Source organism: Lipotes vexillifer, unplaced genomic scaffold, assembly GCF_000442215.2.
Source record: "Lipotes vexillifer unplaced genomic scaffold, Lipotes_vexillifer_v1.1 scaffold1775, whole genome shotgun sequence".
Classification (NCBI taxonomy): domain Eukaryota; kingdom Metazoa; phylum Chordata; class Mammalia; order Artiodactyla; family Lipotidae; genus Lipotes; species Lipotes vexillifer.
Window position 1 is genome coordinate 460,056 of NW_006780221.1, and position 26,502 is coordinate 486,557.

At 41.2% G+C, this 26,502-nt stretch overlaps 2 protein-coding genes across 4 annotated transcripts in view; both read left to right on the forward strand.

Moving 5' to 3' along the window:
* Positions 1-16,923, forward strand: part of LTA4H (leukotriene A4 hydrolase) — a 28,560-nt gene extending 11,637 nt beyond the window's left edge. The window contains exons 6-19 of one of the 2 annotated variants that reach the window (XM_007453344.1): positions 1,420-1,472; positions 4,120-4,192; positions 4,456-4,596; positions 5,689-5,712; positions 6,209-6,279; positions 6,732-6,843; positions 7,398-7,542; positions 8,490-8,593; positions 9,029-9,099; positions 10,979-11,033; positions 12,927-13,022; positions 15,041-15,123; positions 15,775-15,879; positions 16,567-16,855. In XM_007453344.1, the coding sequence (XP_007453406.1) occupies positions 1,420-1,472; positions 4,120-4,192; positions 4,456-4,596; positions 5,689-5,712; positions 6,209-6,279; positions 6,732-6,843; positions 7,398-7,542; positions 8,490-8,593; positions 9,029-9,099; positions 10,979-11,033; positions 12,927-13,022; positions 15,041-15,123; positions 15,775-15,879; positions 16,567-16,684 (1,251 nt within the window). In that variant the 3' untranslated portion in view covers positions 16,685-16,855. Of the gene's footprint in view, positions 1-1,419; positions 1,473-4,119; positions 4,193-4,455; positions 4,597-5,688; positions 5,713-6,208; positions 6,280-6,731; positions 6,844-7,397; positions 7,543-8,489; positions 8,594-9,028; positions 9,100-10,978; positions 11,034-12,926; positions 13,023-15,040; positions 15,124-15,774; positions 15,880-16,566 lie in introns of both variants that reach the window. The other variant, XM_007453345.1, reaches the window with a different exon arrangement.
* A 3,998-nt stretch (positions 16,924-20,921) lies between these two features.
* HAL (histidine ammonia-lyase) overlaps positions 20,922-26,502 on the forward strand; it is a 23,002-nt gene continuing 17,421 nt past the window's right edge. For both annotated transcript variants that reach the window (XM_007453347.1, XM_007453346.1), the window contains exons 1-8: positions 20,922-21,229; positions 21,927-21,987; positions 22,094-22,121; positions 22,462-22,536; positions 22,629-22,701; positions 22,794-22,860; positions 23,136-23,173; positions 24,013-24,138. In XM_007453347.1, the coding sequence (XP_007453409.1) occupies positions 20,983-21,229; positions 21,927-21,987; positions 22,094-22,121; positions 22,462-22,536; positions 22,629-22,701; positions 22,794-22,860; positions 23,136-23,173; positions 24,013-24,138 (715 nt within the window). In that variant the 5' untranslated portion in view covers positions 20,922-20,982. The remainder of the gene's footprint in view (positions 21,230-21,926; positions 21,988-22,093; positions 22,122-22,461; positions 22,537-22,628; positions 22,702-22,793; positions 22,861-23,135; positions 23,174-24,012; positions 24,139-26,502) is intronic.

A 26,502-nucleotide genomic window follows, 5' to 3' on the forward strand; every position in this document is an offset into this window, starting at 1 on the left:
CAGTCAGTAGCAGGTTTCCTGTTTCTAAGTTACACTTTGACCTGCCCTGGTACCAGAGCTCGGGCTTGTGGTGGTGTAGTGTTTACAGATGGAAGAGCTGTCTTAGACCAGAAAGCACTCTGTTACAGTCCTTTTAAGTTAAAATTCCTAAGTAGCTGGTAGTTTGACTTGTATCTTTGACCTTTAATGAATTGTGTGTGTGTGTGTGTGTGTGTGTGTGTGTGTGTGTGTGTGTGTTTTTACTAATGCTTTTTATATATTTTTATTGGAGTGTAATTGCTTTACAATGTTGTGTTAGTTTCTACTGTACAACATAGTGAATCAGCTATATGTATACATATATCCCCACATCACCTCCCTCTTGAGCGTTCCTCACACCCTCCATATTCCATCCCTCTAGGTCATCACAAAGCATCGAGCTGATCTCCCTGTGCGATGCAGCTGCTTCCCACTATCTATTTGACATTTGGGAGTGTTTATATGTCAGTGCTACGCTCTCACTTCGTCCCAGCTTACCCTTCTCCCTCCCTGTGTCCTCGAGTCCATTCTCTAGTAGGTCTGTGTCTTTATTCCCATCTTGCCCCTAGGTTCTTCAGGACCATTTTTTTTTTTTTTTTTAGATTCCATATATATGTGTTAGCATACTGTATTTGTTTTTCTCTTTCTGACTTACTTTACTCTGCATGACAGACTCTAGGTCCATCCACCTCACTACCAATAACTTAATTTTGTTCCTTTTTATGGCTGAGTAATATTCCGTTGTATATATGTGCCACATCTTGTTTATCCATTCATCTGTCGATGGACATCTAGGTTGCTTCCATGTCCTGGCTATTGTAAATAGAGCTGCAGTGAACATTGGGGTGCATGACTCTTCTTGAATTATGGTTTTCTTTTGCCCTCCTTAGCAGAACAGGTAACTAAGCCACAGTGGACAATTCTGCCCCTACCCCAGCTTCTGGGATTCCAAAACCTTCAGCACCCTCTCGTTGCTGGATTGTTTTGAATGTCTCTCAAATATACCAGGAGTGGTTTTAAAAAGGAATTTAAAACAAAGTTTTTTAATTTAAGAGAAAATGACAAGAAACTTAAAAGCATAGTTGCCTTTTTATATGTTAACTTTTGTGAAATGCTTAAAATGTACTATGTGCAATCATGTTTTTCACATTTCAGAACCTTCCCTTGCTAATGGGATAAAAGGGAAATAGACGTTTTGAAATGTTTTTATATCGCAGTTTTGAACTATTTGACCCCCTCAAAAATGAGAACCATTTGAGAAGTACAAAAGGAAAGTAATCCACACTAACGTTTGGAGATTTGAAAGGAAATTTACTTACTTCTGAATACGAACTGTCGTATTCTGTAATATTTTTAAACACTAATTCGAGCATTTGGTGTGGTTTTTTTTGCCCCCTTTAGGTTCCGATCCCCTGCTACTTGATTGCTTTGGTTGTTGGAGCTTTAGAAAGCAGGTGAGCCTTTGAACACATTTTGAAGTTTATGAAAAGATTAAACCTTAGGTGTCTTGAACCTCTGTCAGGATTAATTGGTAGATCATTTTTGTTTTTCTCAAGATATCCAGCCAACAGCTCTAGAAACATTCAAATCTAATCATGAAATGTAAGCAACAAATAAATTTTTAATTAAAAAAATCTTTACCACTCACGCCTTAGACTTGCCAAGTATTATAGAATGAGCATGGTCTTACCTACCTTTATAGATCTGGAATCTAAGTTTGAACAAGTCACTTCTCATAACCTCCATTTCCTCATCCTTGAAATAATAATATCCCCTTTCCTACTTCACTGGGTGGTTATGTGCAACAAATGAGATAAATTATTTTAAAGCACTTGGAAACCTATAAATATTACAGAAATATAAGATATTTTGTTAAAATTTTACCAGCAGCTAGAGTGCCCTTCTTTCTTAATTTCTTGTTTGTTTTTATTTCTAAACAACTGAAAATTAAGAATGGCTATAGTAATCACATTCTTTAAATTGCCAGGGATGTGGACACAGTGGACAAATCAGGCAAATATAGATTCCAGGGCTTCCCTGGTGGCGCAGTGGTTGAGAGTCCGCCTGCCGATGCAGGGGACACGGGTGCGTGCCCCGGTCCGGGAAGATCCCACATGCCGCGGAGCGGCTGGGCCCGTGAGCCATGGCCGCTGAGCCTGCGCGTCCGGAGCCTGTGCTCCGGCAGCGGGAGAGGCCACGACAGTGAGAGGCCCGCGTGCCGCAAAAAAATATATAGATAGATAGATATAGATATAGATTCCAGTTCCAGCTACAGCAGTTAACTATCTACATCCTTGGGCAACTCACCTCTCTGAGTTTAACCTTCTTCGCCTAAAAACGGGAAATAATCATGTTTACTTCAAGGGATTTTTGTGAGGATTAACAGACCTAACATATGTAAAGGTCTTGGCCTATAGGAGGCACTCACTAAATGATAATTACAATAATTGTCACAGCAGCTGACAGTTATCAGGTCTCATTAGGTACCAACTCCAAGGCATTATGCCCTTGAATTCTCACAACTCTGTGGAGTGGATACAATTACTCTTTCTCATTTTACCAATAAAGAAACTGATGTTCGGTGAGTTTAAATAACTGGCTCAGAGTCACAGAGCTAGGAAATGTCAGAGCCGGGACCTGTCCTAGACCACCTGACTTTAGAGCCCATGCGGCATAGAACTCTGCTGTCTGGAGTGGCAGCCACTAACCACATGAGGCTTGAGATGTGCTGGAAGTGTAAAATACACACCGGATTTCTAAAGACTTCATAATGAAAAAAAAGAATACAAAATATTTCATTAATAATCTTTCATGCTGATTACATGTCAAAATGATACTATTTTGGATATATTGGTTTAAACAAAATATATTATTAAAATTAATTTCATCTGCTTCACTTTGCCTTTTTTAAAAAATGTGGCTACTGGACAATTTATAATTACACACGTGGCTCACATTTGTGGCTCTCATTGATTTATATTGGCTAGCACTGGCTACCATTGCTACTCACTGTGGTCTACAAACCAATAGCTTTGGCATCACCTGGGAGCTGGTTAGAAATGAAAGTCCTTGGGTCCTACCCCAGACCTACTGAATCAAAATTTGTATTTGAACAACCTCCCCAGATAGTTTGTATGCACATTGAAGTTTGAGAGGCCCTGCCCTAGAATCCACTGCCTCTCTGGGCCAGGATATCAAGGCAAAGACTTATTGTTTGGGGTTTGGCATTGCATAACAGTTTTAAGATGGAATTTACATGAAAATAATATTTTTGAGTTCTAGTCCTATATAAGTGATATATAGTTCTATTTGTTTCTTTTTTTATTGCGGTTAAAACAAAAAACCCACAAAATTTACTGTCTCAACCAGTTTTAAATGTATAGTTCAGTAGTCACTAGTGTTAAGTATATTCATGTTGTTATGAAACAGATCTCCAGAACTTTTTCATCTTGGAAAACTGAAACTCTGTACCCTTTAAACAACAACTCCCATTTCCACCTCCCTCCAGTCCCTGGTAACTATTGTTCTATTTTCTGTTTCTCTGAGTTTGACTACTTTATATACCTCGTAAGTGGAATCGTAGAGTACTTGTTCTTTTCTAACTGCCTTATTTCACTTAGCATAACGTCCTTAAGTTTCTTCCATGTTACAGCATGTGACAGGATTTCCGTCTCTCTCTGTTTGTTTCTTCTTATTTAAAAGTGTTCAACTTTTAAGTGCATAACAGAGTTTACATCCACCCCCTTCTGGAATAATCTCTTACTGAGCCGTGACTGGATTTCTGTAGTTGTAAGATTGAGGGAAGAAACTAGATCCCTAAAGGTCTTACCAGAGCCAGTAAGCTAACCTTTGGGGGCACTTCACGTCAAGTTTTCACGTGGCCCAGACTGCACGCCCTTATAGACATGCAGACTTATTGCCGCATTCACAACAGGAGGTTTGTACCTCAGAGAAGCCGTTTAGCCTCACCTCCTCCCCATAAGCACGTAGTACATCACACTGTTTCTGTAAGGATTTGTGTACAACAGTTTAAATCGTTCCTAGAACCGGGTGAGTAATTTGCTTTGAATTTCATTTTTATTAAGCTTTTCCATTTTGCAGGCAGATTGGCCCAAGGACATTGGTGTGGTCTGAGAAAGAGCAGGTGGAAAAGTCTGCTTACGAATTTTCTGAGGTTCGTCATAAAGTTACCCTTTTTAATAACTGTGGTAGATGGTAGATTTTGAGTATGAAATGCGGTGCTTTTAAGTAATGTGGTAAAAGAATCAGATAGTATATCTTATTTTAGGTGTTTGCAGCTGATGCATTTTTGGGTATCATCTTCATTTAAAATAAGCATCATTAACTCATAGCCTTCACAGAAAGCAATGTACACTTTTAAGAAATTTATTATGACAATGATTAAGACATACAAATATATATACATTAATTTTCCAGACTGAATCTATGCTTAAAATTGCAGAAGATCTGGGAGGCCCATATATTTGGGGGCAGTATGACCTATTGGTCCTGCCGCCATCCTTCCCTTATGGCGGCATGGAACATCCTTGCCTCACTTTTGTAACTCCTACTCTGCTGGTAAGTGTAAATTTTTCTTCATCTGAAGTTGACTTTTCCTCAAACATAAACCTAGATATGAAGAACCTTAGACTCCTAATAATAAAAAGACTTTTTTAAATAATAAAAGTCTTTTATTTATGTAACCCTTGTTTCTTATTTGACTGCTTATTGTGGTTATTATCGTCACCTCAACTTTCTAAAGAAAATAATTTGGCCATTTGGGAGAAAAGAACATAGTGTTCAAGGTGCTTTGGGATGCTGGGGGACGAGGGCTATGTAACAACAGTCTATTGATGAATTGTGTGTCCAAAGAAACTATACGATTTACACTTGGCATGTAGGTACTGGTTAAAAAAACAAAACAAAACTCAGTTTACCATAACTAGGAAAGAATTAGCCCACAGTATATAGCTATATTTTATATGCCTTTGTTTGCTACTTTAAACCCTTCCTAGAACCAAGTGAGTAATGGATTAGCAACTAAATAAAAGTAAAACACACTATAGGACTCTACAGACTTTTCTTAAATATACTGCAGGTAATAAGGAGAGAATGAAGGTACCTAAGAGTGAATAAGAGTGGATATAAAAAAATAGAAGAGGAGGGCTTCCCTGGTGGCGCAGTGGCTGAGAGTCCGCCTGCTGATGCAGGGGACGCGGGCTCGTGCCCCGGTCCGGGAAGATCCCACATGCCGCGGAGCGGCTGGGCCCGTGAGCCATGGCCGCTGAGCCTGCGCATCCGGAGCCTGTGCTCCGCAACGGGAGAGGCCACAACAGTGAGAGGCCCGCGTACCGCAAAAAAAATAAATAAATAAAAAATAAAAATAGAAGAGGAGAAATGTTTCCTGCAAGTTAATTAGAGACAGGTATACTGGCTCCTGTGGTATTGGAAAAATTCCCAAGATTAGGGAGAGAAAGAATAATGCTATGTTTTAATCCTGCATTTTAAAAAATTTCTTCAGTACATGTTGCTTTTGAACTCTTTGGAGTGCCACAGCAGAAATACAGTGGACCATAAATGCTGGAATACTATGTCTTGACATAGGCAGTCTTTTCGATATAGTCTGTAATTTGATTTCTGAAACATGAAGGTAATCTTCTTCTTTTTTAGGCAGGTGACAAGTCACTCTCCAACGTAAGTTAAAATTTATTATCATGGTCTTATCCTCAAGAAGTATTAAGTCAAGTGATTTTAAAATATCCATTGTGTCATTATATTGAAGACATGATTATAAAAGATAACTTGGGGATTCTAGTTGCAAGACATTACTACATAATCAGTAGGATTTAACAGATTTAAGAACATTTTATGGTTTGATCTCTTCATATGTTTATGAAATATTTTTTAATGGAGTGATGTATCCATTTATTATTTTCTAAATAATATTTTGTTTCTAATTTTGTAAACTATACTATACTTTTTTTAATCTTTGGCTAAATTGTGATTTTTTTTTTTTGCTGAATTGAATAATTCCTTGAATATCTCAGCTAATGTTAAAAAAAACTTGAACAATGTGGAAAAAAATAAATTGAACAACGTGGAATTGGAAGAACTAGAATGGTTACATAATGAGTTATTTTAGGTTAAGATAATCAATTTCACCATTAATCACTTCTACTATTTCCTTTAGGTTATTGCACATGAAATATCTCATAGTTGGACAGGAAATCTAGTGACCAACAAAACTTGGGATCACTTTTGGTAAGATTTATTATTATTTCTTTATTGGTTCTTGTTATTGATTTCTTTCCCTGCCTTCCACCACCTTGAATTGTTTTGTGCGTATACCTTTGTTATCATCTCTTTGCTAGACAGGGATTTTTTTTAAAAATTCTGTAATACTTATCACAATGTCAGGTAGAAGAGAGGTTTTCAGTTGATGCTGTTTAGTTCCTGGTATGGTCACATTTTAATACATGGACACATAAAACCAGAGCCCTGGCTTCATTTCCCCTGCTTCCATCTTCTGGGCTGGGCTTCCCATTGTTCTGAACTGAATGCAAGGAAGCCACGCAGAGCAGTCTGCTTAGACTTGAGTATTCATACTTTACAATTGCTTTGCTCTGTAGAAACACCAAAAAGAAAATATCTTGTTGATTGCAGTGCTTTTTGTCTCAGCTGTGTCAGTGTTTTTATTTTTCAATTATTTTCAGGTTAAATGAAGGACATACTGTATACTTGGAACGCCACATTTGTGGACGGTTGTTTGGTGAAAAGTTCAGACATTTTCATGCTCTGGGAGGATGGGGAGAACTCCAGAATTCGGTAAATGAGTCATACTTTTAAAAGCATTCATCCCAAGTTGTGTAGGTGTTCAAAAATTCAGTTTGTAAAGCAGCTTTACTAAGTAGCAGTAAGAAAGTCATTTTTACCAGTGTGGGAAATCAAGCAGATACTGGTATGATGTTCTGTTGTTACCTGTTAGTCATTATCCTGTGTAAGGTCATGTTCATGACCAGTAGGACCTCACTGGGGCTTTGCAATAATAGAGTTGGTGACTCTGTTTGAATTTTATTTGGTGGATTTATGTCATTTTTAAATGCTCTCTCCTGAGAGCTGAATTTGCTAACCAGGCATTAAAACATTTTTCTAGTCTTTTATTGAGCAAGAAATATCACGGAACCTTGCGCTAGTAGGCATTCCATTAATAGACTTCCAGAAATGTGTACTAACATATCCTACAGTTTCCAGCCTCTAGTTTAAGTTCTAAATTCCCCTAAAGTTATGCCACTGAGTGTAGTAACACTTCTTACTAGCTTGTGTACATGGTGGTAACCAGACTTCATATTTGAACATTCCTCTAATTTTGTGTCTCACAGATAAAGACTTTTGGAGAGACACATCCTTTCACCAAACTTGTGGTTGATCTGACGAACGTAGACCCTGATGTGGCTTATTCTTCAGTTCCCTATGAGAAGGGCTTTGCTTTACTCTTTTACCTTGAACAGCTTCTTGGAGGACCAGGCAAGCAGTTGGCATTTTCTGATTTTTTTGTTTTGAGGGTAACTGTTGCTTTTGCTCCATTTTATTCTTCCAGTTCATTTTTTATGTAGCTGCTAAAGAAATCTGTATCGTTTTCTAATGTTACCTCTCTACTTAAAACCTTGACTAACCTCTGCATTCTAAATTATGCTGCTTGACTTATAAAAAGCTCGTCAGTATTTTAAAAATTAGGAAACTAGTATGTGCTCATTGAAAAAAATTTTGTGTGGTACAGAAATTTGTAAGAGTCATAAGTGAGAGTCCTTCAGTTTGGTGTGTATGGCTCCAGATCTTTTTCAAAGTGTAAGTGGACAGACATATATAGATATATATACATATAGTTACTTTAATTACAGAAAATGGATCATACTATATATCTCTTCTACATTTATTTTTTAATTCAACAATATTTTACATACATCCTTCCATGTCAGAACTTACAAATCTATCTTGTGCTTTTTAATGCCATCATAGTATTTCATTATATATGTGTGCTGAGTTTATGTAACCTTCCCCATTGATGGGCATTTAAAAGTACTCTCCTTAGTCAATGGACTTTGAATGCCCTCCCTCATCTGGATCCATTCTGTCTGTCCAATCTTATTTTCCTCTTTTCAAGTTATACAAAGATCGTTGGTCTTGGAACTTGTGTTGTGTATTCCTTTTCTGTGTCTTGTGTCATCCCCTTACCTCTAATTGGGATTTCTCTTCTGCCTTCCAACAAATTACATATGTTCTTCAAGGTACAACTTAACATTGAACATTGAACATTCTTTTACTCTTAAAGTCCTCATTGGTTTCCCTATTTTCTGAATGTTCTCTGTTCTCCGTGGTTTGGTACAATGCAAGGCACCAAAAAATGTGTTAACTAATTACCTTTCTATTAATTGACTTGTTTTTTTCTTTTCTTCTTTTTGAAAAACTCTTAGAGGTTTTCCTAGGATTCTTAAAGGCTTATGTTGAGAAATTTTCCTACAAGAGCATAACCACTGATGACTGGAAAGATTTCCTGTATTCCCACTTTAAAGATAAGGTTGGATTCTAAAACCTTTCTTATTGTACATGCTCAATATATCTTTATTTAACGGCTATTTGTTAGGTTGATTTGAATTACTTAATAGTAGTATTAGTTTAGAATTTAAGATTCAATCTTTCATTCAGTGTTTTCCTGTTTAAAATGTGATCTCAACAGTATGAACTAATGTGTAGAATTTTCCTATTTCAGAGCAATCTACAGTGGTATGTTTCAGAAATTTGTGTGTGTACTTAATTTTCCTATTTTAATTATTTAAAAGAACATTACTGATTAACATAAATTTATTTTAGAAAAGAGACTTAGAAATTATCTTGACATGTCAGTGTAGACAAAATTATAGATTTGAGGTCCTAAAAGTCAGTTTGAGATTTTTTTTTTTTTTCAAGAGAAAAGATTGTTCTGTAGCAAACTGGGTGTTCCTTCTGTTCTCAGGTTGATATTCTAAATCAAGTTGATTGGAACGCCTGGCTGTACTCTCCTGGACTGCCCCCTGTGAAGCCCAAGTCAGTACTTACCTACTAATGCTTTTCCTTCTCATTCTCCTAAATCCTAGAGCTCCTCAAAATATCTGAAAGGGTTTTATGCCTTCCTTAAGCTATTACTAGTTTGTGATAAGAGTTGAGTTCATAGGAGTTAGAACCTTAACCCTGAGGTCCAAAAAGTCATTTCCATGATATTATAAATATATAGAAGCATCACGTCCCTCATTACAACAGTGTCGTAAGTTACCACCCTCACTTCCAGAGGAGGCACACGAGGCTTAGCTAGGGTAACGTGTCTTGCTGAATGCTGCACAGCAACTCATGAGAGTTGAGATTGAAATCCTCGTCGTCGTAAACGCTCCATTACACTGTCTTTTAAACTAAACACCTTCCTCAAATCAGGGACCTGAACCCTGGTCTTCCAAGAATCATATTAGGAGATGCTAACTACTCCATGTTGCAGCCAGGAACTTGCTGTTCCCTCCACGCTGAGTATGCTTTACACACTTAATTCCAATCGCAACTCAAGAACCACTTCCTCACGAAAGCATTCCTTGACCTCTCTAACTAGGTCAGGTCTCCCGTTTCGGGTTTCTCGGTGCTGTGTGTCGCCTCTTCACAGCTCCACAGTCGTAATCTTAGATTTGTGTGAGTGAGTATGAAGTCTTTCTCCTTCACTAGGTTGAAGCACCATGAGAAACAGGGCTCATACCTGATTCACTCATTACTTTTCTTAGGACCCTGCCCTAAGTAAGGGTCGCTTCCCCTTCCCTGGGCTAATCCTTATTTAATTTTTTTCATTACAATGAGAAGGAAGTTTCAGGCACCAAGAAACAGACCAGCCAAAGGTCTTTTTTTTTACTCTCCGGGTGTTCCTTATGAAATCAGTGCTAAGTCATGTTCTAATTGAAGGTGATGAACTGCCTGCACCGTCAAGGACCTCTGGTCCCACTTGGTCTTGAGGGCAAACAAAAGGGCTTGCCCACTGTCCACAGCCTACTTCATGAACATAAACTGGAAGCTGATTCAAAGAAGGTCACTGCTTTGACCCCTTTATTATCTCCCCCAGGGCACAAACTCTCTGAAAGCAAGTTCAGTGGTCACTTTTAATCAAAACTTACCTCATTTAGGCCCTGCAGGGCAGGTACCCCTCTGTTCTCTAACAGTAACATTTCACAGCAAGTAGAGCATGACTTATGGACAAAGAGGGATGTTTTACAAGAATTTGGCACACATTACATGGTCTCTTCCATTGCTGCAAAATGTATGACTTGTTTTCCAAGTTGAGAACACATAAACCTTAGCACAGCTTGCTTTGCTTAATGGTCAGAGTTCGTGAATTCTGCTTTCTTCTGAAAAGAGAGGATCAAAATCACATGATTTCGGAGTCTCCCAAGGGTGTCACCGTTATTTCCCCATTGTCTAGAACAGTGCCTGTCACATAGCAGTTGCTCGCAGATCTGTTGGATGTTTAGATGGTTGGAACGACAGAAAGGAAAAGGCACGGGAGCAAGGACTTTGTGGTGTTTACTGTGTTGTCCTGAGTGCCTGGAACTGTTCCTACCATCCGGGAAACAATACGCCCAACTCAGCCCCAGCCCCTTCAGCATACACTGCCGAAGCATGTGACGGTCTCTGCTGAGATGTTTTGGCATTCTCTCCAAAGAATAATCCAGGGTTTCATTAATTTGGTATCCAGTTGGATTTCTGTGTTCTTAGAGGAGACCAGTAATCTTTAAGTCAGATAGACGATTTCCTATTTCCATCACTCTGGAGTTGTTTATCTTTATTTTCAAAGAACTTTGAAATTTAAGTGTGTTCTGTAACTTCAAAATGGCATTGATGCAAAAGCATGTGCCTTTTTATAAAATGTAATCTCTAATATTCTGAATCTTTGCAGTTATGATATGACTCTGTCAAATGCTTGTATTGCCTTAAGTCAAAGATGGATTACCGTGAGTAGTAATGTATGATTTTTGACTCCTTTTTGAATTGTACAAATGTGTCTCTACTCAATGAAGTGGGGGAGTGGTGCTTTACTTATGAACTCATGTATTTGGAGTTACTATTCCTAAGTCAAGTTTATCCAGAATGATATTATACCAGCCCTCAATGTGTAAAGTTAAGTTTGAGGGGGAAAACAAATGGATGTTGATGGTATTAGTTCTGATTTTTCTTGCTCTTAAAAGGGAAAGGGGTGGGGGAACATAGGCCTCTTAGAGGAGAGTGAGTGATTTTTAGGAAAGATGAATGGGCTCTTAGAAGAATACATAGGGAGGTATGATAGTTTGCAGCAAAGTTTGTCTGGGCGTGGAGAATAAGAGAGAGGAGTAGAAAGCTCTAGGTATTGGGAGACCCATTAAGGGTCAGAGGAAGGAAGAGAAACCAACTCAGGTGTAAGGCAAGTCGGAAAAAGGGAACAAGAAACCATGGCAAAAGATACCCTAATTTTAAATAAAATATAGTCATCTTTTTGGAGATTCTCATAACATCATAACAAAGTTAGAGCATTACTGACTTTTTAGATCTAAGTTCAAGATTCTTTTGTAAGCAAATATAAAATCTAACAAGTTCTTATCAGAGCAGTAGGCTGGCTGTACACATATGTACCTCCTCTGTCAGTACTTTGCCCTCCCCGTCTCACCCTTCTCTCTACCCACCTTGCCCTGCCATGTAACCATGACCATGAGTTTTGGTTTATCATTCCCCTGCTCTTTGTTTTTACCACTAATAAATATATCCTCAATAGGTAGTTTAAATTTGCATGTTTTTGAGCAGAGAACGAGATCTGTAAGTTCTAATATTTAGGTGAGGTTCTAAAGAAGGAGGAAGTTCTGATATTAAGGGTGTTTTGAAGGGGGAGGAAGATGTAAAATAATGATTCTTTACAAGGATGTATATGCATACATTAAATTTTCTGGAAAGATATACATATTAATATAGGTTCCTGAGGAGTGGGACTTGGAGACAGGGAGCAAAAGCAAAGGAATTTTTCATTTGGTCCTATTTGATTTTTTTTAACCTTTGCATATGCTTCTTTTAAAGTTAAAAGAAACCCTAGTTTAAAAGTATTTTAAAAGATTTTGTAAAATACTTATTTTGATAAGATTTTTTTAATGTTCCTCCATCATTTCCTCAAAGATAATTCGCAGTGAATCCTGAATTGAAAAGTACAGACCCACTTTGTTTTTCCTTAAATGATTTCCAAGATTAAGTGGGGAAAATAGAATGTGTGAAGATGAAGGGAAAGATCTGTTTGTGGCCTTACGAGTTCATTAGTGTGATATTTAAAAGAATATGCAATTGGATTATTTACCCAAATTTTCAAATTGGCCTATGAATAGTTGACATGCTTTTTGAGGCATTTCTTTGCTTTGGAAATCTATATATCGTGAATTGTACAGACGTTGTCAAAAGTTTCCTCCAGGGCTTCCCTGGTGGCGCAGTGGTTGGGGGTCCGCCCGCTGATGCGGGGGACGCGGGTTCGTGCCCCGGTCTGGGAGGATCCCATATGCCGCGAAGCGGCTGGGCCCGTGAGCCATGGCCGCTGAGCCTGCGGGAGGGGCCTCAGCAATGAGAGGCTCGCGTGCCACAAAAAAAAAAAGTTTCCTCCACTGTTACTATTAATAGTCTAATTTTTCTTAAGTAATATAGATTTAGGAGTCATATCAGCTCTTTAAGTTATAGTTACACCATCTCAGAATGATTAAAATAGCTAATGTTCAAATTTATTTTTTATAATCTTATACATCCTTGTATTTCTTAACTTTTACTTTTATGTCAGATAAACCAATACATATTATTGAATCGTACACGAATGGCAGTAAATCAGGCAACATTTATTTCAGGGCAAAGAAGATGATTTAAATTCATTCAGCTCAGCAGACCTAAAAGACTTCTCTTCTCATCAGGTGAATGAATTTTTAGCACAGATGCTCCAGAAAGTAAGTACTAGCTCAAAATATTAGAAATTAAAGTGGGCATAAAGGTACAGCATTTATGGTTGAACCCCACTTGGAAGAAATATCCATGTGGAAACTAACAGAAAAAATGGTTTGGTAAAATCCATTCGTTTACTCAAAAACATTTGTTGAATGCCTGCTGTGTTTAGTATTGTGCTGAATATAAAAATACGTAAGAAAGAAATATGCCGGGTCCTCAAAAAGTTTATAATCTAGTAGGAAAGGTCTCAAGTGCAAACTTTAGCAATAAAAGGAGGGATTTTAGGTGTCATTTGAGAAAAAAGCGAAGGACTCCCTTCCAGCTGGGGTAATCAGGAAGGATTTCGGAGGGGCGGGGCTTGATTTGAGAAGAGCAGAGTCAGCAGGGAGACAGAAGGAGCAGCAAGTGACAGAGCGTGGCAGGAGGAGGAAGTCGTGGCCCTGGGAAAGAGGTTAATGAAGAGAACGCTAGAAACACTGCTGGGACCTGATGTGCTGTGTCTTGAATGCCAAGCTAAGAATGTTAGATTTGATTCCAGGCAGTCGCAGAGGATTTAACATTTTTAACAAGAGAGTCATCTGATAAAATGGTGGATTATGAAGACCATTCCGCTGGTGTTGGGGAGGCTGGATTGACATGAGGAACGCTGTGGGTGAAGTTAGTTGGGAGACTCAGAGGAGTACAGGACAGGCAGGAGGGAGCTGGCGGGAAAGAGCAGGACAGTGAGAGGGAGAACACATAGGACGGAGCATGGGGTTTGGGGACTGACTGGATTGGGGCTTAACAGGAAGGAGTCCAAGCAGATTTGAAGGTTTCAAAGCCAGGTGACTAAAAGAATATGCGAAGCTGAGAGGAGATGCTGTATGTTGAGAGGGAGATAGTGATGGGGGCTTTACTCTTACATGACAGGGAGCTCTTAGGTCTAAAGACCTTGAGAGGGATGGAAGAAGGCTTTGAACAGAATTTCCTATGGAACTGATGCAAAATGAGGAACAGGAATTTAAAGCAATGGGAGTCTTAGAGAACCCATTAGCGCACGAAGCCATCACCGCGGTTTCACACATTCCTGTAGCCCCGCCTGCCGTGTGGCCTGGAGCCACGAAGAGACAAAGCATGATGCGCTGACTGGCGAGCAGGCACAGCAAACATGGGAAAGTAACGAGGTGACCTTAACCAGCTGGCCTACCCAGCTGGACTCGGAGATTGGTTGAAACGAAGCAATCTGGGACGGGTCCAGCAGCCAGTGAGAGCCGAGTGTGGGTGAGCGTTCTGTAAGACGCGGGAGGTTTCCATCAACCTCCGATTACTCCGCCTGCATCCCGCGGGCACCGCCGACGCTCCGCCTGCCCAAACTGAGCGCTGCTTTCTCTCCTATACCCAAGCTTGTGCTCCCTTTAACGCGGGTTAACCCGGGCACGGGAGTTCATGAACCCCTTGAAACTGTACATACAACTTGGTGTTTATACGGTAAATGTATCCCACCCGCCTCAGGAAAGGGTCCGTCCGTATTAGTCATCAGATTCTGAAAAGGGTCTGTAATATAAAAGTTTAAAAACTGCTATTTTGTAGGGGTATAGATCATTCAAAAGGGATTTCGGAGGAAACATACAAAGATAAAGCTGGGGGGAATCAGTGAGGAAAAAAATTAACTGTGATTGAATCTGGAGAACAGAATAAATTTAAGATATTTAAGGTATAAGGAAGAACTTGAAAGACTCTGGAGAGGTTTGGAAAGTTAGTGTTTACATATACCAGAAAGTCTGAAGAGAGTGCTCCTTATTTACTTCTCCATGCACCTCGCAAATTAAATTATCCCTTGGCTCCTAGTAGAATATCCTTATTCAGAATAAACGTGCACAAAATTTATTTTAGTGTGCATTTGTTTCTTTTATTTTTATCTAACTTATTTCTATTTTATAAAATATTGAGGATTTTAATCTGGCTACGAATTTCTCTCCAGCTCCTTTCTTCCAAGGAATCCTGTTGAAATGATACATTATACTTCTTTATTTTGCTCTAGGCACCTCTTCCATTGGGGCACATAAAGCGAATGCAAGAGGTGTACAACTTCAATGCCATTAACAATTCTGAAATACGATTCAGGTACATCATTTTAACTTGTCTCTGTGGAAGAAAGTGGAAAACTAGTTTAAAAAGTGGAGAAAGGGAAAGCAGCATATGAGACATACATGAGTCTTGAAAGATCCTTTTCAAATTTACTGCATCCATATACATAATTATAATGGTCTTTAAAGAATAGTTGCAATATCTGTAAGATGATAGTACTAAATTTTTTTGTTAGAATTTATTCTAAGCTTCTCTTGCCTTAAAAAAAATTAGAATTAAGGATTCATTGGTAAATAGGCATTCTTCCTATTGGACTCTGAAATGGGAATAGTTAGAAATCTTTGATTCTGTTCATCTTTTTTAATTCAAGTTTGTAGCGTGAGCTTAAATCAAAGTTTTATTCCTTCCGGAATTGCGTATGTAAGGCCTATGAGCACCTACAGAATCCAAACCTTTTAAAACGTATGATCTTTTTCAAGAACAAACTCTTCTTTCTCTTCTCCAATTATTGAATGATATGTATAAGGATTTGAGAGTCTCAGAATAAAGACATAATATAAAGTGGTGTACAGTGTAACTATAATGGGATTATTCATCATTACAAAAGTAATTTTCAGATATGTCTGTCATGTCCTGCTTCTTTCTCCTCATTTCCTACCCCATACCCCCTAAAAACCCTCCTTTTAGATGGTTACGACTCTGCATTCAATCGAAATGGGAGGAAGCAATTCCTTTGGCTCTAAAAATGGCAACTGACCAAGGAAGAATGAAGTTTACGCGACCCTTATTCAAGTAAGAACCAAGTCTCGCTATGCTTTGACTTTATATAAGGAATGGGGAAGAAAAATCTTAAACAGATGTTTTTGATGTTGCTAAAATACTTTGAAAAATGCAATCTAAAAATAATATTTTTAAATTTGTTGAGGATTATAGATACAATTTTAGAATAGGAATTGACACTTCTAAACATTTAAAATTTGAGATGATTTCACTAGTTTTTTAGAAGGATTTATATATGGATTACCTATTATGGGCCAAATAGGGTTAACCCTGGTGAAAAGGAAATAAATTGAAGATAATCTTATATGCACAAAAAGATCTTTAAAAGCAAGTAGAAGATAACTGATGAGTAGGGAAGGACAAGAAAAAAGTGTCCGAAGTTAAATGCAAGAAGGATCAAACAGGTAAAGCCAAACCTTTTTGATTCAAATGTTGCAATAAGGTAGACTAGGTTGCTTGACATATAATAAAGGAATGCTTGGTAAAAGTGAAAAAAGTTGTATCTTGGCAACAAGACACAATTTAAGAATATCTCAGTGAAGTTGTTTTGACTATGAATTTGGCAGGAATTCTGAAAAAAATGTAACGAAGACATAAATATCTATTATTAATCTGTTTGTTTGCAAGTGTAATAAAATTTGCCGAAATAAGTCAGGTCATTATCCGTCTTTCTTTTTTTTTTTTTCTTTTTAAACGCAGGGACCTTGCTGCCTTTGACAAATCCCACGATCAAGCCATCCATACCTACCAAGAGCACAAGGCGTGTATGCACCCCGTGACTGCCATGCTTGTGGGGAAAGATTTAAAAGTGGATTAAGGACCTGTCCATTGCTGATTTCAGACATTTCTCTTTTTAAAATTGAATTCATAAAGAAACACAAAATTTCAGCTCACATTGTAACTAAAAATGTCTTTTTAGTTTTGGCTTTTTATTGTTTGGTCAGTGATTTTTTTTTTTTTTTCATAAATAAAGCTGATCTATCTCCCCTCCCACCCCTGGTGGCATGTTCTTTGTAAAGTGAATTTTAGCAAAGTTTAACCTTTTGATTTATAAATGTTGATTTTTTCATTAATTTCATATTCATTTTCTCCCACTATGGTCACAAGATATGTCAACGTGTTATCTACCTCTTATTTTAAGCTCTTTAATTTGCATCCGTTGCACACCAAAAATTCAACATAATTAGGATTTTGCTTTTTAAATAACCTTAACGATAAATACTTGGTTAGATTTGCTCATCACCCAGCTGGTGGACATAGGATGAATTCCCTTACCAAAATGTATAAACTAGTGGGCGCGCTCTGCCTCTCATACCCGGATCCACCCGCTGTCCTGTTTTCCTGACTGTTAGGGTCAGATGGCCAACCTGAATACCACTGCTTCTCCCCTCAGTTATACCTGACAGTCTATTCAACCAGCCTCATCTCCTTAGTGGTCAGCAAACTTTCTCCATCCATAAACAGCATACAGCACAGAGAAAGAAAGAGTTAAAAATAACAACAACTTTATCCAAGTGAGAGAGTAACAAAGAACCCCTATGAGTGTAACACGGTGCCCCAGGGTGCCTCAGCACACAGTTTGGGAACCACTGTTGTATTAGTTAGGATTCTTGGATTGTAAGTGACAGCAACCCCAATGACTAGAAGTCAGAAAGGGAAAAGGAGGATTATACTAAGGATACAGGGTAGGGGGAGGTTACCAGAATCTCAGGACAGACAGAAGGGAACTGACACCAGGACAGCAGAGGCATCAATACTCTTATCTCCCATTTCTGTCTCTCTGGTCTACATTGTATAGTCTGGCTACCCCAGTTTTACTGTTGCCAATAGTTCTTACCACATGGAGAGACTGTCTCAATTCCAAACTCCCAAAGGTGAGACTCTGACCTAGCTTTTGCCCACCCCTGGCCAAATAAACTCTAGCAAAGAGAAATAGTGTCTTAGAGCATAAGTGTGGGTGGGGGCATATCATCGTTAAATACCCTCCAGAAGTGCTAATGTAGTATTTAAAATTTTTTTTAAAAGTCTTAAATAGGAGCAAACACTCTGGCCTTCCTGTAATCCTGACTTCTCCCCTGTTCTCACTCTCCCAAATGGTTCTCTCCTTTTGGACATGTTTCTACGCTGCAGTGTGCTTCTGTTTCTCAGGCTCTGCTCTCACTTGTCTCCACGCCAGGAATAGCAGAGGAGAGAGTGCAGCTCAAATCCCTGGTATATAATCACAGTCGAAGTGATTAGACTTTAGCCAATCCATGGACCCAGATGATGCTTTTGGAGGCTTCCCCCCCCTCATAAGTGTACCCCATACTCTAAGCTAATGTCATTTTTCAGTTACACTGATTAGTGATACTGAAAGTGAATTGGGGCAAGGGATGCTTGTGGGTGGTCTTGAAGGACGCTATGAAGGAGGAAGAAGGCGCTACAGACAAATGTTTGTAGGGATTCACCTGGGGTCCACTCGGTAGAGTCTATACGTACTTCAGCTAGTGAGCATATGTTGAATGTCTTTGTACCAAGCTGGATATACACATAATTTCTGGGTGAACAAAAATAAGTAATTTCTACATAATGCTAGAGAAGTAAAGCAACCCAGAGAAGGGCCACTTACCCCAACTGAAGCATTTAGGGAATGCTTCCTGGACAAGAGAAGGCCTAAACTGAGTCTTAAGAAACATCTAGCCAAGCAAAGAAAGTTGGAAGTGTGTTCCATCTGGACGAAGAAAGAATAACATAAGTAAAGGTATTGACTTATGGGGTTTTTGTGTCATGAATTTGGACAGAGCCCGTGGAAATAGCTTGTCTCTGCTCCACGGTGTCTAGGGCCGGGGCTGGGAATCCTCAAACAGCTGGGCATGACTCAGATTGCTGGGAGCTGATATGATCAGGTGGCTTCTTCCCTCACATGTCTGATGTCTGGCCTGGGATTACTCAAACTGGGCTCAGCTGGGGCCAGCTGGGGCCAGCAACTGGAGTGCCCAAGTAGTTTGGGTTTTCTCATAGCACAGGGGATAGTTGGACTTCTTACTAATCTTTATACATCTGCATTCATCACCAGAGAGTAAGCACCATGAAGGTGGAAGATGTATCTTATTTGTTTCATTCCTGGCACCTAGCATAGTGCTTGGGACGTAACAGGCTTTCAAGAATTATGTGTTGGATGAGGTAATGGAGGAGGACAGAAAGTGAAGGTGCTTCACACCTAAGGGCCTCAGTTTTCTGAGACGTAGTTGGTAAGGGCTTCCTCTGAGAATTAGAGGAGGTAGCTATTGAGAAGGTCCTTGAGGAGGGGGGTGACTGTTTGGGGAACTCTCTAAGGGGGAGGGGCATTAGGAGGCAGGGCCACCATCTACCCATCACAAGACTTTCTGTAGCAGAGCCTGCCTCTCCCGGTGAACACAGATGGATGTTTGTTGTGATAACCCCGGGGGTGGGAGACGGGTGGCGGTTTATTCAGAGTGTAGGAATAGGGTTAGGGTTATGAAGGAATTTCAAAGTGCTGAAGAAAGTGGTCCAGGTGAGTAACTAGGGGACCAGCTTCCAAGGAAAGTAAGGGAGAAAGCCAGTGGGAAGTGCAGAGAAGAAAACACTGACCGGAAGCCAGGGTCAAGGTCGGAGATGACTGACGTAAGGGGAGAACGGGAAGGCGAGGAGGCTGTGGTCAGAAGGTGGGGTACCGGAATTTAGGATTTCTTATGTGGATGAAATTCAGGTGATGACGAATTCCAGAGTGCGGTCAGGGCGTAGGTGGCTGAAGTGCAAGTTTTAATGAAGCTCAAGGAGGGGCAGCTCTTTCTTTGTACACTTCCCCGGGAGGGTTTCAGAGAAGGACGTTCTGGGTGTGGGTGTTTTCTGTGATATCACAACTGTGTCTCTATCCCCAACAGAAGTCTGTTTTAGTGGAAACAGACTTTTCAGGATTTTTCCACTGGAATAATCCAATCTCTAGGCACTGGCTTACTGCTAAAATGCTGCCTAGTTAAAACAGTGCCAACATTTCCTTGATTCCTTTTTCACGCTCTTCAGAGTTCCTTAATACAACTATAATGAATCGGGTGCAGGGAGCAGTAATCTGTTAAAGAAGCTTGCTTGGATTAGGGATATCCATTCGGGATACCATGATGAAAGAACATTTATAAAGCAATATAGGTATATATTAAAGTCCAAACAATAGTCATCACAAACACTTCCATAGCATTTCCATTGCACCAGGTGCTGCTCTAAGGGCTTTACATATACGAACTCACTTAATCCTCCCAAAAGCCCTTTGAAATAGGTACTATTATCATCCCCATTTTGTAGGTGAAGAAACAGAGGCCCAGAGAAGTCAAGTAACTTGCCCAAATGTCACACAGCCGGGAAATGGCAGGATCAGGATCTGATCCCAGATAGATACTGCAAACACTGCAGTGAGGAAATTAGCCCCTTTGCCTTTTGATGAGGAAACAGAGGCTAATCAATAACTTACTGCTCCAGGCTAGTAAGCAGTGGAGCTGGAGTCCAAGCGCGGTGGTGGCTGTCACCCAAATGGTGACCTTTAGTTGTGAAAATGATCTCTGGCCTTGCCCTCTCCCTTTGTGGAGGGACAGCTTCAGAAAACCTTCATAGTGGTAAGGGTGGAGTTGCTCAACACGAATTTGGGAATAAACAAAGGCATGAAGATTGCCACACTCCCTGGTGTCACAGTTGGCCAGTGAAGAACATTTTACAGTTGAGTAATTCCAGATAAAGACAGGAACATGGTGTTTATAAGCTGCCCTTAATGGGGGAGAACGCAGACAGAAACCAGGGGAGGGAGGAATCAGGGCCCCTGCGGAGACAGGGCCAGCAGCAGGCTCGGCAGGCTCTAGGACCCGAGCGCGGGAGAACCCAGGCCTTGCTGGCAGCAGACCTGGACGGCAGGTGGAAAGGCAGCCTGCATCCCGCTCTCCAGCTGCAAAAAAAATCAAAGGGACACCGTGGGGCGCTCAATAAATATTTGTCCAATGCGTGAATGAGTAAAGGCAAGGGAGGGGGCGTGTTTTGAAAGCCCATCCCACTTCTCCCTATCAACCACACCTCGGTAGTCATTCCCGGATAAAACTCTCCCCTCCCGGTGACTGTCGCCAGCGGACGACCATGCCCAGGTATACGGTGCACGTGCGCGGAGAGTGGCTGGCGGTGCCCTGCCAGGATGCGCAGCTCACGGTGGGCTGGCTGGGCCGGGAGGCCGTGCGGAGGTACATCAAGAACAAGCCAGACAATGGTGGCTTCGCCTCGGTGGACAATGTGAGCTTCCTCGTGCGCCGCTGCAAGGGCCTGGGCCTGCTGGACCACGAGGACCCGCTGGAGGTGGCCCTGGAGGACAACGAGTTCGTGGAAGTGGGTGAGTGGCTGGAGGGAAGGGGTGCGAATCACTTGGCCGGGCATTCCCGGGAGGGACGGTCCCTTGTCCTCCCCAATTGTGGGGGGCGGGCGGGGAGCGGGGACGGGGTTCTCGCACACCCCTGCGAGGAAGGCAGGAGTCTTATCCACCTTTTACAACGAGGCAGCCGACTCGGGAAAGAGGAGACTTCTTACTAGTAGCAAAGACTAGATTTGAACTCAAGACCGCAAAAGGGCTGAAGCCTTTTGCAGTTACCGAATCATCCTGAAAATCCCTTTGCCCTTCAAAAGAACCTCACCAGACTGAAGACCAGCAGCATAGATTTAAAACAAAATTAAATCTATCTTGTTTAATGAAACTATCAAATATTAAAACACATAGATTTAAATATTAAATATATTTTAAATATTAAATATTAAAACAATAGACTTAAAACAAAATAAAGCTGGTGATGGGGATGGAGGTGGGGTTGGATCTTGAAGTTTCATTTAAGCCCTTTCATGCATGCCTGGCACCTACATCTCTGCCTCTTGCTTTCCTCCTTTGTAAATTGTAAAGCATGAGAAGTTGTTTCAAAGCAGCCATTTCTGTAGAATTTCGAAGGCAACTGAAGAGCCCTTTTCTTGGTTTACCAGTAACGCCAAAAGTGGCTCTCCACCGTGATCCCTAAGGGGTCTCTCTTGCATTCTTGTTTCAGTTATAGAAGGGGATGCCATGTCTTCCGACTTCATTCCATCGCAACCGGAAGGAGTTTACCTGTATCCTTTCCTGCAGGCTTGTTGGTCTGCTCTGGGAGCTACTGCTGCCAGTGATGGGGCTGGGGCTTTTCCACACTACCCAGTATTTTCCTTTACCTGGCTACAGATACAGCAAATACCGGGAACCCGAAAAGGTAAGTTTCAAACCACTTCCTTTTTTTAAGAAAATTAAGTCCCCCCACCCCTCATTTAAGGAGGGGGAGGGCTAGCAAAATTTGTGACCAAGCACCATCAATGAGGACGGGGCTTTATCTAGCTCTGTGTAATAGGGAAAGGCGTTATGCTTTTCCACTTCTAATTTTCCTTCCTCAACCTCCTCTTCAGCATGCTGTCTTTGTAACTAGCACATGAGTGTTTGATAGTAGTGATAAAATCTCTGACGTGTCAGAGCTTAATTCTGCTTCAGGCTTCCCTACTCTTTTGTTTGAGCGACTAAGCTGTTTGTACTCACGGAGATTCCCTTCTTTTGTGCAGTACATTGCCTTAGATGGGGACAGCCTGACCACAGAGGACCTGGTCAACTTGGGCAAGGGACACTACAAAATCAAGGTATGCTGGAAGGAGGGGAAAGACATCCTCTGACCTTTTTCGCGGCACGTGTAAATCTTTGACATGTTCAGCTCTGACCAATGTTTTCCTAGCTCACCCCCACTGCTGAAAAGAAGGTGCAAAACTCCAGGGAAGTCATAGAAAGCATCGTGAAAGAAAAAACTGGTATCCTTTTCTCTTTGTATTACGCAGTTCTTTTTATAGGCTTAAAAGATGCCGCCTGTGTCTAACTGTATAACGTCTGGTTTTTATTGTAGTTGTTTACGGCATTACTACAGGTTTTGGGAAATTTGCCAGAACTGTAATTCCTGTCAGTAAACTAGAGTAAGTTTGATTCCTCCCCACCAAACACACACACAGTCACATGCCACTTATTCTCATTTTGGAGATTTCTTTCAACAACAGAAATAATTAACATTTGCCCCAGTTTACAGATAAGGAGGGTGAGGCATGAGTTGATATAGAAAACACAGACTTGCTGGTTTCTTCCATTGCCCCATCATGCCTATTCTGTCCCTCCAAAGACTTAACTATGTTCCCAGCTGAGGGAACATTTTCACGGTGAGTATCTAAGAGGGTTTTTTCTCTTCCTCTTCCAGGGAGCTCCAGGTCAACCTAGTACGTTCACATTCTTCAGGTAACTCACTCCACACATTCAGTGCCTCCTAGATCTTGTTTGATTCGAATGAAGTGCAGTCGGTCCTCGGTATCTCCGGGTTCTGCATTCCCAGATTCAAGCAGCCTGGGATGTTGGCTGAATCCACAGATTAGGAACCTGCAGATGCTCAGGACCGACTGTACTACACCACTTTATATAAGGGACTTGAACATCCGGGGATTTTGGTATCTGCAGGGGGCTTGGGTTGGGGGCCCTGGAACCAATACTCGGACGACTGCATAGCACAGTGTCAGGCATCCTTTAACAGCATCCAGAAGCTAGCGGATTCCAAGGAGTAGGTGCCAATTCTGCTGCCGGGGCGGGGCGGAGAGGGGGGAAGCAGAAAGCATCACACAAGACCACCTTTCAACTGAATCTCAGAAAAAGGAATGGGCCAGGTGAAAGGATGGGGTTGGGATGGGCACGTGAATACCGTCGTGCCAAGAGAGCGATGCAGTCAGGGGACGAAATTAAGGCTGGAACTCAGGGAGGAGTTGTTCGGGATGAGGTGAGACAGGGAAAGTCTGTCAAGAATCCCATCAGACTGCAAGACAGCTTGTGCTGAGGAGTCCGGACGCTATTCTAAGGGTACGGAGGAGGGCGGGGCGTTCACTGACGCTTCCAAGAAGGGGAAGTGAGAAGGCAAAACTGGATTCTCATATCTGTCTGGAAGATGAGACTTGAAGAAGCAAGAGAATCAGGAGAGAAAGTAGTGCAAGTATCTGAGCCAAGACGTGGCGAGAAATCTGAGATGGAGATGGCTGGGAGAAGGAAAAGATTTTGTTTTTCTTGGAGAAAACATCAATTCTATTTTGTAGGTGTTGGGAAGCCACTAAACCCTGAGAGATGCCGGATGCTCTTGGCTTTAAGGATCAATGTCTTAGCCAAAGGATACAGTGGCATTTCCCTGGAGACTCTCAAACAAGTTATCGAAGTATTTAATGGTAATGCAACAGATACCCAACTGACCCTCCGATGAGGCTGTGTGTGTACCACAGGTAGACTTGATTGATGGGGTGGTGAGAAATTGGTGAGAAAAGAAGACATAAACTAATGGAGATGACTGGAAAATGAGCTTGGCAAGAAGGAGGTTAGCTCGATGGGGGTGCAAGGTAGGAGTGAGGCAGAGACTCTTTCTCCTGTGGACTTTCACCCATTCTCTATCAGCCTTCACTTAGCATTTGGCATCTTTAAGACTAGAACAAGCCCCTTAAGTCTGGCCTTAAGTTCAGGGCTGGAGAGAACCTTGGATTCAGTGGTGTTTGAATGTGGTTAGAGAAGTTGCATCAAATCATCTGGGAAACATAACGATTCCTGGATGTCCACCCCAGAGACGGATTCAGTAGTTCTGGTAGGTGCCTGGGAATCTGAAATCTTCATGCTCCCCAGAGGGTAGGATAGCCAGACTTGAATAAGTGAAATTCCGTCTCTTACAAAGGTAGAACAGAAATATGGAGATGAAAGACTTGCTTGTGATCAGGAAGCTGTCTAGTGCCAAGACAGGAGGCAGTTCAACTCTTTGGAACTTGCTTCTTGGGATAATTCTAGTGTGGAGATGAGATTTGACATGCGTGGGAGGCCATTGTCCCTTCCCACAAATAAGGATAAACATTCTAGGTCAGTGGAAACTTGGGGACTCTTTGGGGTGAAGGAGAGGGAGGAAAAGCAGGGCTGGGCAGTCACATAGAGCAAAACACATGCTAGATTTTCTGTGCTATAGGCACAAGTGACCTATAAATGTGATATGCCAATCAGTGAATAGCAATGGAATGAACAATATATAGTATACAAGGCTGTGCTGAACCAACCAGCAGTGATTCAACACCTATTTCTACTCCCACCCAGTCTGCCCTACTATAATCCTAAAATCCCAGATAGTGCAGCTTCAGCTGTGAATCCACCTGTGCTTTATGGGTGAGCCCAGGGTACCTCTGGGTCCTAGAGTTCTGAGAATCCCCCAGGGTGAACTATGACCTGGAAGCTGACCTGTGGGTGGCACTGCTTTATCTTACTGACATTATGTAGCAATTGGAAAAAAAACTGCTATCAGTAGTCTGAGTTTACCTTGGAAATGTCGCCTCCTTTTTGAGTAACTTAATGGGAATTTCCTCCAAAACAGTACACGTCCATGTATAAGTGCTGGTGAGGTGGCAGACTGGGTGACCAGGAATTGGGCAGAAGAGAAGAGAGCAAATTGACTATGACTCTACCTCCCCAGAGAACCCCTGTCAAAACCCTGGTGCACCTTATCTTTCTAGAACAATTTGTATTACTTTTTTTTAATGTATTTTTTTAAAGTCTCTATTGAATTTGTTACAATATTGCTTCTGTTTTATGTTTTGGTTTTTTGGCTGTGAGGCATGGGGGATCTTAGTTCCCTGACCAGGGATTGAACCCGCACCCCCTGCATTGGAAGGTGAAGTCTTAACCACTGGACCACCGGGGAAGTCCCTGTATTACTTTTCTAATGTAATCATTTACATGTTTTCAAACATTCTCCAACAGTTTTTTGTTGGGTTTTTTTTTTTTTTTTTGCGGTACGTGGGCCTCTCACTGTTGTGGCCTCTCCCGCTGCGGAGCACAGGCTCCGGACGCGCAGGCTCAGCGGCCATGGCTCACGGGCCCAGCGGCTCCGCGGCATGTGGGATCTTCCCGGACCGGGGCACGAACCCGTGTCCCGTGCATCGGCAGGCGGACTCTCAACCACTGCGCCACCAGGGAAGCCCTCCAATAGTTTTTAATGGCTACATACACCAATCGGTCCTATGAAAGTCTCTTAATTCCTATTTAGATCATTTTAAACTTTATGTTCTTAGAAATAAGGCAGCAAAGAGTAACAGCTAGCTCCTGATCACATCTTTAAGATACATTGCTAGAACTTCTAGAAATTTCTAGGTCAGATTAGAACATGCACAGTAACAGTAAACAAAGGGGCAGAGGACCAAGGAGAAGGAAGAAGTTAAGGGAAGAGATAGTCATTATGGGGGTACGGGTTCCAGATCACCTTTCTGCCATGCGGTCTGATCTTAATTATTTATGTACAGTGTTCTCCCAACCCCTTCACACAGCATATCCAAGCATGTCCCGGCTAAAACCTGTAACGCTTCCCGTTGTCCTTAGGATAAAGTCTAAACTTAAAGTGGCTTACAGAGAAAGCTTTGCTCCCGCGAGGGTTCTCCTTCCTTCCCTCCTTTCTTTCTCTCTTCCCTGCCTTTCTTTCTCTCTTTCTCCCCCTCTCCTTTTTCTTTCTATAGCAGTTCAGCCAGATCCCTTAAGCATTAGTCGTGCTTGAGGAATTGTCTTTCCCT